Below are 13,753 nucleotides of genomic sequence, written 5' to 3' on the forward strand. Positions count from 1 at the left end.
AAAAACATTTTCCCAAGTATGGGTTTGAGAGTAATTAAAACTAATAAGACAAAAGTTTGGGGAAAGATTTAAAAGGTAAACCACTTCATTCCTTCCTAGCTATTGTTCTCATTAGAAACATGACATTTTAAAAGAGAAATAAATTTCAAAAGTGTAAAAAAATTTTAACAGTAAAACACAAAGTGAAATTAGTGATATGATTAATGTATGTTGTTAAAATAGAGTTTACATTACATTTTTGCTTTTTTCTCCTTTAAAAACTATATAGCGCTATAATGATTTTTTCTTTTTTCAAGCTCTCATAAAGAAAACAACAGCATAGAAAGAAAGAATGCAGGGGAACATATTCCATTCTCATTTACTACCACTGATTTACACCCAATAAGAATATCAACATGAAGAACTGAACTGACCGGGGCTTGCTCTGAAAGTCAAGCTGAAGTCTGAGTAATGGTCTTCATAGTGCTATATGATTAGGTCTAATTTCTTAAATATGAGGAAAAATGAAGTTTGTAAATTTTAAGATCTTTTCATTTCCCGGTCAAGATGAAGAGGCAGAAGAACCAGGCTTTCCCTAGATTTGAGAACAGCTGGTCTTACCACTGATTTTCACCTGTTGAGAGTGGTTATGGTACCTATGTAAAGAAAACTGTGCTTCAAATAAGAAGATGGAGACTGGAGAATTGCTGAAAGACTTGGGCACATCCTTTAACTTCATGGAGCCTCAGTTACCTCACCTTAAAAGGGGAATAATAATAATAGCAACAGGACCTTGGAGGATGTCTGAAAAAAAATGGGAAAATTGTTGTGAAACATAAAATATTGGCTTAGTAAAAGATGTTATTAGGCGATTATGCCCATTTTCACTAAATGTGAAGGCCTACATAATATCTAAATGCAGTTTCCAGTCCTAATTGCATAGGAATGGGCCAGGGGTGGAGAAAGATGGTTGGAGACTTTGTAAGAACTTGCCTTTTCCCTCCGCCCCACCCCGCCTTCACTCCCAAGGGCAAGCAGCCTTTGATTTCAATATCTCAGATGCACTGAGATAGTGGAAGAGTGAGGTAGTGAGTGGCTGCCACCTGCCTCTAGTCACTTTTGCCCTAGCTAACTTTTTTTTTTTTTTTTAATGAAGGGGAAGAATTTAGGCGGGGGATGGGGGTAGGTTGGTAGTTGGGATTTCTTTATTTTTGAATTCGACCATCTGATTTTATTTTGTTTTCCTGTACCTATCCCCTTAAATCTCGAGGCGCTATTAGTTTTATAATTTCAGTGTGCCCCTGGGGACAGAGCAACTTGGTCCGCTCATGATCATGCTAGAGTCCCGAAGCAGAAAGGGGAAAATGTTCAGGCTCATCTATGCAACGGGAGAGTGTTCTGCTTAGATTGCTCAGCGTCAGGTGAATGACACTTGCCAGGGTTACAAAAGAGCTTCAAGAGGAAGACCTGGTCCTTGCACAAGCGTCTGTGGATGGAGAAGGGGGAGGGCCGGCGCTCAGGTCCGCCTTGGCAACTTGACTGAGGTGGGGTAGACCAGGGAGACACTGTAGCCCCCGCCGCCCACGGACGCTCCTCTGGCAGAGAACCGGAGGAGGCGCGGAGCCGGGCACGGCGGCCTGGCTGGGCGTCCGCTCTGGCCAGGAGTTGGAACATTTCGAGAGGAGTCCTCCGGGGGATTTGCCGAGCCCAGGCGGCCAAGGCATTGGTCGCGCAGCAGCCGAGAGAGGCGCTCAGTTTCTGTCGCATCCCCTCCCACAGCACTTTGGCCGACACCCACGGGCGCCCCGCCCCCCTCGGGCTTATAGGACCGGCCGGGCACCTCCACACGCCTGGGAGCCGGACGCATCCCGGAGCCGACTGCGCGGCTGCCTGTGTCTCCGGAAAGCCCCGCCGCCGCCGCCGAAGTGGCGAAGTGAGGCGGCGGCTGAGCCCCGCACCATGGAGGGCAGCTCCGCCGCGGCCCCAGCCCCAGCCCCAGCCCCAGTCTCCACTGACAACCGCCGCCTCCCGCGTCCGGTCTGCCAGTTCTCGTCGCTGCTCTCAGGGCTCCGTTCCTTCCTCACCTCGAAGACAGTATGAAGGAGACGCGGGGCCATGCGAGTTCCCCTTTCTGCACGCGCCTCAACCACTCCTACCCCGGCATCTGGGCGCCGGAGCGCTCCGCTGAGGCGCGGAGCAACCTAACGCGTCCCGCGGGGCCCGGCGAGGATTTCGGCTCGGTGTCTGTAGCCTTCCCGATGACCATGCTGATCACTGGCTTCGTGGGCAACGCGTTGGCCATGCTGCTCGTGTCTCAGAGCTACCGGCGCCGGGAGAGCAAGCGCAAGAAGTCGTTCCTGCTATGCATCGGCTGGCTGGCGCTCACCGACCTGGTCGGGCAGCTGCTCACCAGCCCGGTGGTCATCGTCCTGTACCTGTCCCACCAGCGCTGGGAGCAGCTCGACCCGTCTGGGAGGCTGTGCACCTTCTTCGGACTCATCATGACCGTCTTTGGGCTCTCTTCTCTCTTCATCGCCAGCGCCATGGCCGTCGAGCGGGCGCTGGCCACCCGGGCGCCGCACTGGTACTCGAGCCACATGAAGACTAGCTCCACCCGCGCCGTGCTGCTCGGCGTGTGGCTGGCGGTGCTCGCCTTCGCCCTATTGCCGGTGCTGGGCGTGGGTCAGTACACCATCCAGTGGCCCGGGACGTGGTGCTTCATTAACACCGGGGCAGGGGGCAATGGGACTAGCCCTTCGCACAACCGGGGCAACATTTTCTTCGCTTCCTCCTTTGCTTTCCTGGGGCTGTCAGCGCTGGCAGTCACCTTCGCCTGCAACTTGGCCACCATTAAGGCCCTAGTGTCCCGCTGCCGGGCCAAGGCCACGGCGTCGCAGTCCAGCGCCCAGTGGGGCCGGATCACGACCGAGACGGCTATCCAGCTAATGGGGATCATGTGCGTGCTGTCGGTCTGCTGGTCGCCGTTGCTGGTAGGTAGTTGCAGGGCGTGGGGAGTTCGGGGTGGGAGCGTGCGCGCCGGCGGGCAATGGAGACTTTTGGAAATGGCAGCACCTGCAGGGATGTGTTTGCAAGCACAGAACTTTGGAGAGCGCTCTGCTTGTGCCATCTTGGTCGCGGCTTCAGAGCTGAGCTCCTCACTTACTTGCTGAGACCCTTCCAAGTGCCAGGCATCGCATTAGGCTCTGATTGTACACGCATGGGGACCACAGGGCTGCTCACGTTCTAACGGGAGAGAGTAAGAGGATACCCAGGTATCATTTCAGTGCTTGTGCAGGAATAGAGGTTTCTCCCGGGTGCATTGGGAGCAGGATGGCGATGACAACGGTAGCTCGGTGCTCTGGGTTTTCTCCTATTTCAAATACCTCTCGCAGGTTGAGTCGATTTTCAGTCTGCAGAAGTACTTTACCTGCGACCCACTGCAGACAGGCACAGCCGTCTTGCAGTCTCTGAGCCACTGCTTGCCCTCCCAGAGCAGCCAGCGCTCACGTTGCTTAGAGGCTCACTCCTGAAGGGAGGCAGGAGAGTGAAGAAGCGTCCTGCCGCTCGGGCAGCCTCAGCCCCTTCGAATTGTGCTGCACCCTCTCCCTCTAGGAAATGCTTGAACCGACAGTCAGCCAGTGGGCCCTGAGACTTGGTAACTCCCCCTGACCAGCCTTTGCTTGTCCTTGTGGCTACCGCGCAGGGCTGATGGCAAGGCCAATCCTGGGATAGGAAGTAGAGGTTCCTGCACTTCCTGGCTCCCCACGAGGGCCACAGCTCGGGAGCAAGTGAGTTTCCACATGCTCCTAGTCTAACGCTCTCTCTTACATTCGTACTTTCCATGTTTTCCTCTGGGATACTTTTAGCTAGACATTTTGTGTAAGTGCTGTTTACTAATTCCTGATGAATGGTTGCTTTTTTAGGCCCCAAGCAGCCTGGCTTAGTAGATGTTCCTGAAAGAGCAATCTGGTCACTGTGACAGGGTTATAACAGGTGATATATTGGACCTGGAAATTTATTAGACAGTTGTGAAAAACTCCTGAATCCCATGGCACGGTTTTCAGAACCCACCCACGTATATTTTTTCTTTTTGTTTTCTTTTCTTGTCTTCTGTGTTTTAAATTTTTTGGACAGGCACAGCGGCACCCAAGATCTTACTTCCCCCCACCAGGGATGGAACCCGTGCCCCCTTCATTGGCACCATGGAGTCTTAACCACTGGACTGCCTGGGAAATCCTGTAGTTTTCTTTTTTTAATTGTGATAAAATACACATAACATGAAATTTGCCATTTTAATCACTTTTAAGTGTACAGTTAAATGGTATTAAGTATATTAACATTGTTGTGCACACCATGTATAGTTTTAAATCCCTGCTATTTTATAAGAGAACTGTAGTTCCTTTTGCCCCTCACCCTCCCCTGCATTTGACAACAAAGATATTATAAAATACCTGTATTTAACTGGTGTAGTATATTTAGAGCAGGAGTCTTGGCTCCCAATCAGTAATAGGTGGTGACAAGGAGAGTTATGTTGGAACCTCATAGCCCACAAATCGCTGTAAGGTCTCAGTTATGCATTCTGGGAGCTAGAACCTAGGCTGATGTCATCACCATGGCTTATCAAAGCCAGCACCAATTTTAGACATATTTACTTCTGTGGTGTGTAGGTGGCCAAATAGAAGGAAAAAAAGTTCTAAATAATAAGCACTTTGCTAAAGTTGATAATTAACATAACTTTAAAGGCAAACAGAGTATTTGAATTTTTCACAACAGTCACTTGAGGCCGACATATCTGAGTTTGTTCTATCACACTCTTTATATCTGTACTCTATATATCCAAGAAAAAAGGTAAATGATACAAATAAAATGCTTACTCATACAGTTAACCAGACTTATAGTTGATTTTTTTTTTTTTAAGTAGAAGAGAAACTATGTAGTGTGGTTTTTATTTCAAAACTTTTGATCCTAATATGATGAGCATAGCAACCTTAGGAAGACTTTAGATCAGTTCTGAAAATTGCAATCTAGGATGACCAAACTCACTCTCTTAAGAAAGACTGTATTTGGAATTCATCTTATTTAATTTCAATTAATAGCTGCAATTAAAATATTTGTTGGTTTGCTGCATTTTATCAGATACTTTATTCATTCAGTTCTTATAAAAACATTAAACTTAAATTCAACATGTCATCGTATCAAAGAGAAGGAATTCGTGGTTTCCAAAATAGGTATTTTTTAAACTAAAGGAAATTATTCTATCTTCTGTTTTGTGCACCATTGAAATTAAATCTCCAACTATCTTCAGAAAGATCTACAGTACAAAGTTGGAATTATTTCAAAGGAAAGAAGCTGGCAAAACTGCTTTCTTAATAGGTTAGCGAATTATAAGAATGAAAACACTAGAATTTAGTGAATTGAATTTTCAGTGTATTAATGTTGAAGTGAGAGATTGTCTTTTATACTTTTTTCCTAACTATAAAACATAGATTCCCTATTAGCTTTCTCTGAATTGGGCATAGGATACTAATCTAATTATCCAAACTCCTTACTTAAAAAGACCCTGAGTATATCTTATCTTGGAAAACTATCATGACTATAATAATATTCAGTTGTCATTGCTGAAAAACTTAGCAGAGTAGAGATACCATAATAAGAAAACATCCCAACTGCTACAAGTTCCTGCTATGCAAATACTTAAATTGAGGGTTTATCTATGGTGCAAACAAAAGCTTTTTTACCTTCTTTTTTTCCCAGAAACTTTACAAAGTACAATAGAAAATGTGAAATTAAGTGAGACTACAGTGGGAAATGATGTCACCGTTGGTAGATGGACTACAGTTCTTAGTTGATATTTATGTGAGGCATCAAATTCTGTTGGAATCAGACAGTTGACTCAGCAATGCAATCTGTTTGACTTATTATTTTTGTTACATTTTTTTATGAACTCACCAAATAGTCCAGCTGTTTGACATGATAGCCAAGTTTCCAGAAGCAGGAATAACCTGAGGCTGTTGTTTAGAGGAAGCCATGACTACATTTTATACTTTTGTACACCTGGTACTCCTCAAACAGGTACAACGTGGGCTGTAGCTGTCTTAAAAATAGTAGATATAAAGCTAACTATCAACATTGTGAAAAGAGAGGTATGAGGAACAGAGTTTCTTGTCTACAACTTTGGAACTGGATAAAAGCAGTCTTAGAAACTTTTGCCTTTAATCTTGAACTAGCAAATTCCCTGCTCAACATCCACAGATGCCGACAGGAATGCTTTGATTCAAGGAGATGTTTTGCAATATAGATGTAAGTTTTCTTTTAATTTAAGGTTATATTTTGACAAAGGAAATTTGTCTTAAATATACTTCATGCGATAAATGGATGCAATACATTATTTTACAGAAGTAATGCTATTTTATAGTATTAAAAAGTATTATCAAATTGCTAATTTTCTCTGCCTATTAATTTCTGCCATGTTCAGGATGTTGCTTCAGGGAAAATGATTAAACATGTGAATCGACATTATAGGAAAAAACTTCTATAATTTGTTTTTATAAGAATTGAGATTACTCAGACTTTTTTTTTTTTTTGAGTTTACTACAATACATTTTAAGCACTATGGAAGGGATATTAAGTAGACTTATTAACAACTGGTCAAAGCGTTATAATCTGTTCAGAGAAGTAGAATTTCCACATTTATGAGTGAAAAACTTAGAGAACAATACAAGATTGGATGTAATTAATAGTGCCTTTGGCTCTGGGAAGAAAGTCTCTCTGAATTTGCCAGAGTAGGCTTCCAGGAAGAACTGGGATGGCATAGCTTGACCTCATGGCTGAGAATGTGTGTGTCTGTGGACCCAGCCCATGAATACAGAGGGTGCACACTGGAACCACGGGAGGAATGGTTTGAAAAGGTTCCTGTGGCCGGATTGAGGTAGTTAGGATGAACACAGGATGAGGACTGTGTTCTTTTGCCAGTAGGCCATAGAACCTCCATTTTGGGTTTTTGAATAGGGGGATGAGTTTTGAAAACATTGGCAGGGCTGTAGTGTGTGGATAGATTTGGACTGGAAAATGGGAAAGTGAGATCAGTTACAACTTGCTTCTGCAGGTGGGTTAGGCTCTAAGGGTAGATACCGTGGGAAGAGATAAGTCAGAGAAAGAAATGTAAGAGAGAACTACTGCTGTTAGAAATGGTCAATTTAAGGAGTGATTGATTCACCAAACATTTCTTACACATCTACTGTGTCCTATTCTTTGAGGTGAATATTTTCACATATATTACCTCATTTAACTGCATGCTGTGAGATTGCCACTATTTTCTACATCATTCAGATGAAGAACTCAAGTATAAAGAATATTAGAACCAGATTTCTAATTCAAGATATCTGACTCTGAGTTTATTTTAAATTTTTTATTGTTGTCATTGATCTGTTTGTTTAGCTTAGATAAAAGCCAAGAATTCTGGTCCTAATAGTAGTACTGGGCAAGTTATGTATCCTCTTATCTGTAAAGTGCAAAAGTAGAGCTAATATCTAAGGTCTTTTTCCATTTGTTATGCTCAGGAGAATTATGAGAGATTTGGGAGAATCAAAGTTTAATGATCCAGAATGAGAAATTTGGGAAGGAGACTGCTTGGTCAATTGTTTTTTATAAGAATGGGGGCTTCTAGGGTTTTGGGACACCATGCATATGGAGATGGCAGATTATCTAAATGATATATCCAGAAGCAAGTATAACTTGAAAATTAATGGCATAAATAAGGGCTTAAAAATGTAGATTTTTTAAATTTTGAGTTTGTCAGAGAGAGCCAAGAATTAAACAAATTCTTAAGCCATCATATTTGAAGAAATTCAGATGGTCTAGAGTTGTAGCATAATTGTGACTCACTGGCCTTTCTCTTTTGAAAAAGCTGTAAAGGTCAATAACTCAATTATGAAAGTTTCCGTAGGATCAGTTTTCTGGGAATAACAGTCAGAAATATGCACTACAGGCATTTGTAACAGAGGATGATTGATGATTCATCTGGGGGAGCTGAGAGGTAGTAGTGAGGGGTACTGGGTGTCATGTTTCAGTTTTTAGTCCTTGGCTTACAGTGTGGGGAAGCAGGGAGGGAAGTCCTCCCTCAAACTCCTCACATACGGGTAGCATTTTTATGATCCACCAGGGTTCCACATGCATCTCATTCTTGCCTTGCAACTCTTAAGATCTACAACTGTAGCATGTCACATTCTGAATCTCCCTTTTCCCCTCAATTCCTTATCATAGAGGTAAGTAAGAAGTTTGTATTTCAACTCCTACCATGCTTCTTGAGGATTATTAGATGGCCTCTCAAGTCCCCATTTTCCCTAGAAAATTCCAGTTTTCATAGATTAATGAAAGTAACTAAAGAAGGAACCTAATTTTGGGGATTCCTCTTATATCTTGTCTCTTGAGTATATGTCAACTTTTTATAGTAAACATAGTAATTCATTCTTACATAGAAATGACAGTTGAACAGTGTGTGACTTTTTTCATGAGAGGGACACATGCACACGGAAGTAGCACTATGGAATGGTGAATCTGTTCCCTTTACTCAGAACACTTTTGTCTCCATTTTCCCACTTTACACTTCACGCCTCAATCATTCAGCTATTGCTGCCGAGCAGTCACCCATATTGGACTGGTTAAGTTCCCAAGTTAGCAGTCACTTTGTTAGAGGAGCCTTGATTGATCCTCTCTAGAGGATCTTATTAACTGAATATCTGAGCACGTAAATCAAAAGACAGCGTCTGGTCCCAGTGACATACGTAATTCATTGTGTGACCTTAGACAGTTTACTTGATATCTTTGGGAACTATTTTCCTTTTTTTTTTGTAAAATAAGAGTAAAAACACCTACTCAGCCTATTTCACAGCATTGTAATGAAAACCAAAATAAATGTATGTGAAAATAATAGGGAATATTTCTTCCATATTAGGAATACTACTATGATGTTTTACTGGATGATAATGTTGACTTCTTGTCTTCAGATAGACCTTCCCCCCAGGAAACTGGAGAAAAGAGACAAGTGATGTTTCATAGCTTGATTAGTTATAGTTAACTGGTGGGGAAATGTGGTGGAGAATGTGATTTTTGAGAAAAAAATAGAAATGCAAATCAAAACTACAATGAGATATCATCTCACACCAGTCAGAATGGCCATCATCAAAAAATCTAGAAACAATAAATGCTGGAGAGGGTGTGGAGAAAAGGGAACCCTCTTGCACTGTTGGTGGGAATGTAAATTGATACAGCCACTATGGAGAACAGTATGGAGGTTCCTTAAAAAACTAGAAATAGAACTACCATATGACCCAGCAATCCCACTACTGGGCATATACCCTGAGAAAACCATAATTCAAAAAGACACATGTACCAAAATGTTCATTGCAGCTCTATTTACAATAGCCCGGAGATGGAAACAACCTAAGTGTCCATCATCAGATGAATGGATAAAGAAGATGTGGCACATATATACAATGGAATATTACTCAGCCATAAAAAGAAACGAAATTGAGCTATTTGTAGTGAGGTGGAGGGACCCAGAGTCTGTCATACAGAGTGAAGTAAGTCAGAAAGAGAGAGACAAATACCGTATGCTAACACATATATATGGAATTTAAGAGAAAAAAAAATGTCATGAAGAACCTAGGGGTAAGACAGGAATAAAGACTCAGACCTACTAGAGAATGGACTTGAGGATATGGGGAGGGGGAAGGGTAAGCTGTGACAAAGTGAGAGAGAGGCATGGACATATATACACTACCAAATGTAAGGTAGATGGCTAGTGGGAAGCAGCCGCCTAGCACAGGGAGATCAGCTCGGTGCTTTGTGATCGCCTGGAGGGGTGGGATAGGGAGGGTGGGAGGGAGGGAGACGCAAGAAGGAAGAGATATGGGAACATATGTATATATATAACTGATTCATTTTGTTGTAAAGCAGAAACTAACACACCATTGTAAAGCAATTATACTCCAATAAAGGAAAAAAAAAGAAAAAAATAAAATAAGAAAAATGGTGCATAAATTTTTACAAGGTACTGTAATTCATTCTTCCTCTTCTCCCCCTGTCGCCATCACTCTTCTGCATTCTCTCAGCTCTGGAATTCTTTCGCCCACACAGCTGCCAGGTAATCCTCTAAATTTAAAACATGCTGGATCCCATCTCACCCTTCCCTTGAACGTGGAGGAGTGCCCACTACCTCGTGCTCTGAAGGCCTCTGTCTAGAATGTGTCTCTTGTCTTTCCAGTCAGGGACGTGGTGTGCTCAGACCTGTCCTCATGTAAATGAGTCAAATTAATTGTGCATCTAGTTGCTGTCCTAGGTCAGATTACTCTGCAGACCTCTTAAGGATAGAACCTGTGCCTTGGTTGTCCTCATCTCTTCACAGGTGATCAGGAATGTTGGGACTGCACAGAATCTCCACCACTGACTCACAGCCCAGAACTGAGTTCACACAAGCCTTAAATCAGACCACAGCATGAGAAACACAGAGTTGTAAACTGCCTCACAGTTAGACCAGGTCCTGACAAGACATTAATATTATTTGCAATCTGCAAGTGGCACAAAGTGTAATTTTCCCATCCAATGGCCCTCCCAGACTCTTGGGCAACATTTATAAGGAGGACATTTCAGTGGCTGATCTTGTCACTTATTCAAAATCTATATATTATTTTACCATACTGATTTTTATGATAGGTGTTTGAGGACTGTAACTCTAAAAATGAAAGATGGTGGCAGAGACAGAAGAGGAGGCTTGGTTTTTCACACTTTAATTCTGTTAGAAAGAAGGAAATTAGATACTAATTAAGGTAAGAGTCATGTAATATAAGTATAGGATAAATTCTACACCAAATAGCATTACTATTTTTAAAAATCTTGATAATACAAAGACAGAAGGCCAAATTGGAACTGGAAGCATATTTATTTTAAGCAATTATTGATCTAATAAAAATAAAGTATAATTTTAAAAATACACTTTTTACTAATCTTTTATTTCCTAAAAGTAAATTTGATTTTTCTGTCCCTCTTTCTGAATACTCAGTGTGTCATTTTCTGTGGTTGAGAATATGCTGCTCTTGGTGAAATTCATGAAAATTTGGAAAAAGGAGTATGTTGTTAAAGCTGAAAGAGAGATTCTGAAAGATACGGCATGTCTTGAAAAATTCACCAGACAGTAGAGTGGAGCTTTCATTGTGGTCTTCATGTATGAAATTTCCCTGATAACATCCTGCTACCAACCACCTTGTTTGGGTCAAGTAGACCACACACATCCGTATTTCTCCAAATAGACTATTGCCTCAGCAGTCAAAGGCACAAACAGCAGTTAGTGACCTCTGCCTGTGTTTCGTAAGAAGAGCAAGAGAAAGTGGTTGCTTCCATGTCCTGGCTATTGTAAATAGAGCTGCATGGACCTAGAGTCTGTCATACAGAATGAAGTAATTCAGAAAGAGAAAAACAAATACTGCATGCTAACACATATGTATGGAATCCAAAAAAAAAAAAAAAAGGTTCTGAAGAAACTATGGGCAGGACAGGAATAAAGACACAGATGTAGAGAATGGACTTGAGGACACGGGGAGGGGAAAGGGTAAGCTGGGACGAAGTGAGAGAGTGGCATGGACATATACACACTACCAAATGTAAAATAGATAGCTAGTGGGAAGCAGCCACATAGCACAGGGATCACCTCGGTGCTTTGTGGCCACCTAGACGGGTGGGATAGAGAGGGTGGGAGGGAAGGAGATGCAAGAGGGAGGAGATATGGGGATATATGTATATGTATAACTGATTCACTTTGTCATACAGCAGAAACTAACACACCATTGTAAAGCAATTATACTCCAATAAAGATGTTTAAAAAAAAAAAGAGAAAGTGATTGAAGAAGCAGGTGAGGGCCATAGAATAAGGCACTGGAAGGCAAGAGCCCAGGGTTCTCGTCTTGGCTTTTTTACCGCAGGATAAAAGTCACTGTATCTTTCTGGTTTTCCCTTTCCTCATCAGTAAGATAAAACAGTTATCACTCTAACCTTCCTTCCGGTTCTGACTTCCTGTGGCTCGAAATAAATAAAATCGTTCCTTTTGGACATACTATATTAAATATGTGGGGGAACATACCCAAAGACTTCTTAAGAAAAATCATACAAATGTATGCAAATGGACAGAGTAGATCATGCATTCTGTTATACAATTATTCTGTGAATATTTACTGCTTGCTACGTGCCTGCCACTCTGGTGATACGGTGGTAACCAGGGCTGACGCCTACGGTTGTAGGTGCTGAACGGTTACATGGCTGTAGGGGGCACTCTTCACATCATGTTCTATGTGCATGACAGTCCTTGTGGAGCAGGGTGCCATCTGTGCTGTACCCTGAGAGTGAGCCAAACAGACATGTTAGCTTCTTCCATGAAGCTTTCAATCCACTAAGGTAGACTGACAGTGAATAAACAATCCTTCCAATAAACAAATGTAACCAGTCTGATGGGTCATTACCCTGGTTGCTTTCACTGCCACGTGGTACAGCTTTTGCAGGTTGGCCTTATCTGGGCTGAAGGGCAGTGCTGGTCCACTGCTGCTGTGAGGCCCTGATGGAGCACGTCCCTGTCCAGGCTGTAGTGGGTCCATGCTTGGGCGCAATCATTAGAGAGCACATTAATTCACACCCATAACTTCAGGCCTGAAGCTCACCAGCAATTCCCTGGAGCGCAACCACTGTGCTACAGGGTAAGGACCCAGAAAGTAGCTGACCTCAGGCCACATACTGCCTGGAACCAACCTTCCCTCTTGGGTCCTTAGGCTCTGGGTTGTACTCAGATCATCCCCACACAAGTTTGTCTTTCTCTTCCAGTAAATTTTCTTTTAAGGCTTTCCATGTCTTTTCCCTCTACTGAATGTAGCCAAAGTTACTGTGCTTTAAGTTTCTTGGCTTCAGATATTGGGAGAGGAGGTTAGATTTCTCAGCCTCTTTTTTCCAGAAAATATGATGGTCTACCTCTTTCCAAGTGATCAGCAATTTATACCAGGTGTGTTGCATAGATTTTCCTTTGTTGTACCACACAAGTTTCCACTGTGTAAATCTACTCATTCTACATTTACCAAAGTAAATGTTTCTTACTTCTGTAACATCTGCTCCAATGTGAGTTGCTCTGCCCATCTGAACAGAGAAGAGGGGGCAGCTTCTGACATTCCCTTACATACATCATTAAAACAATGGGTGTGTTATGAAGGCAAGAAAAAGGTGCTTTGGGAAAGTGTCAAAGAGGACCTTCTCTTGATGCATTGGTGGATGCAGGGGTGGTTAAGGAGTGCTTCCCTAAGAAAATGTCATTTATGGTGAATCTTGAAAGATGTTACTTGAGGAAGAAAGAGCAGCTTGCAAAGCTATCAGTGTAGGAAAGAGCTGGAAGCATTAGAGTAACTTAAAGAGGGCCAGATGGGTACATTAGAGTGAATAAAATGGGCGGTGCCTTTAAGGTGAAGCCAGGGAGGTAGACAGGGCCAAACCATGTAGAACCCTGTCATTTTTGTTTGGGAGTTTATAGATTTTTATCTCAAGTACGATAGAAAACAACTAGCTTTGAGTAAGGGAGTGATTTGTTCTGTTTTGTGTATTAAGAGGATCACTCAGGTTGCCTTATGAATTAGAAAAGTGAGGCATCAGAGCCCTTGAGTACTGAGGTCAGTTGGAGATGTAGAGACATTAATAAGGATAAACTTTTTTTCCTTAAGTGTTGCTTTGAAAGAAGGAGAGGCATAGC

General features: G+C 42.6%; 1 protein-coding gene across 4 annotated transcripts in view; it reads left to right on the forward strand.

The window, feature by feature from the left end:
• Positions 1-1,833: 1,833 nt before the first annotated feature.
• PTGER3 (prostaglandin E receptor 3) overlaps positions 1,834-13,753 on the forward strand; it is a 125,876-nt gene continuing 113,956 nt past the window's right edge. The window contains exon 1 of one of the 4 annotated variants that reach the window (XM_029231034.1): positions 1,834-2,969. In XM_029231034.1, the coding sequence (XP_029086867.1) occupies positions 2,076-2,969 (894 nt within the window). In that variant the 5' untranslated portion in view covers positions 1,834-2,075. The remainder of the gene's footprint in view (positions 2,970-13,753) is intronic. The other 3 variants (XM_029231035.1, XM_029231033.1, XM_029231032.1) reach the window with 3 other exon arrangements.

The sequence above is a fragment of the Monodon monoceros genome, unplaced genomic scaffold (assembly GCF_005190385.1).
Source record: "Monodon monoceros isolate NGI ecotype Baffin Bay Population unplaced genomic scaffold, NGI_Narwhal_1 Super_Scaffold_18, whole genome shotgun sequence".
In the NCBI taxonomy this organism is placed as follows: Eukaryota; Metazoa; Chordata; class Mammalia; order Artiodactyla; family Monodontidae; genus Monodon; species Monodon monoceros.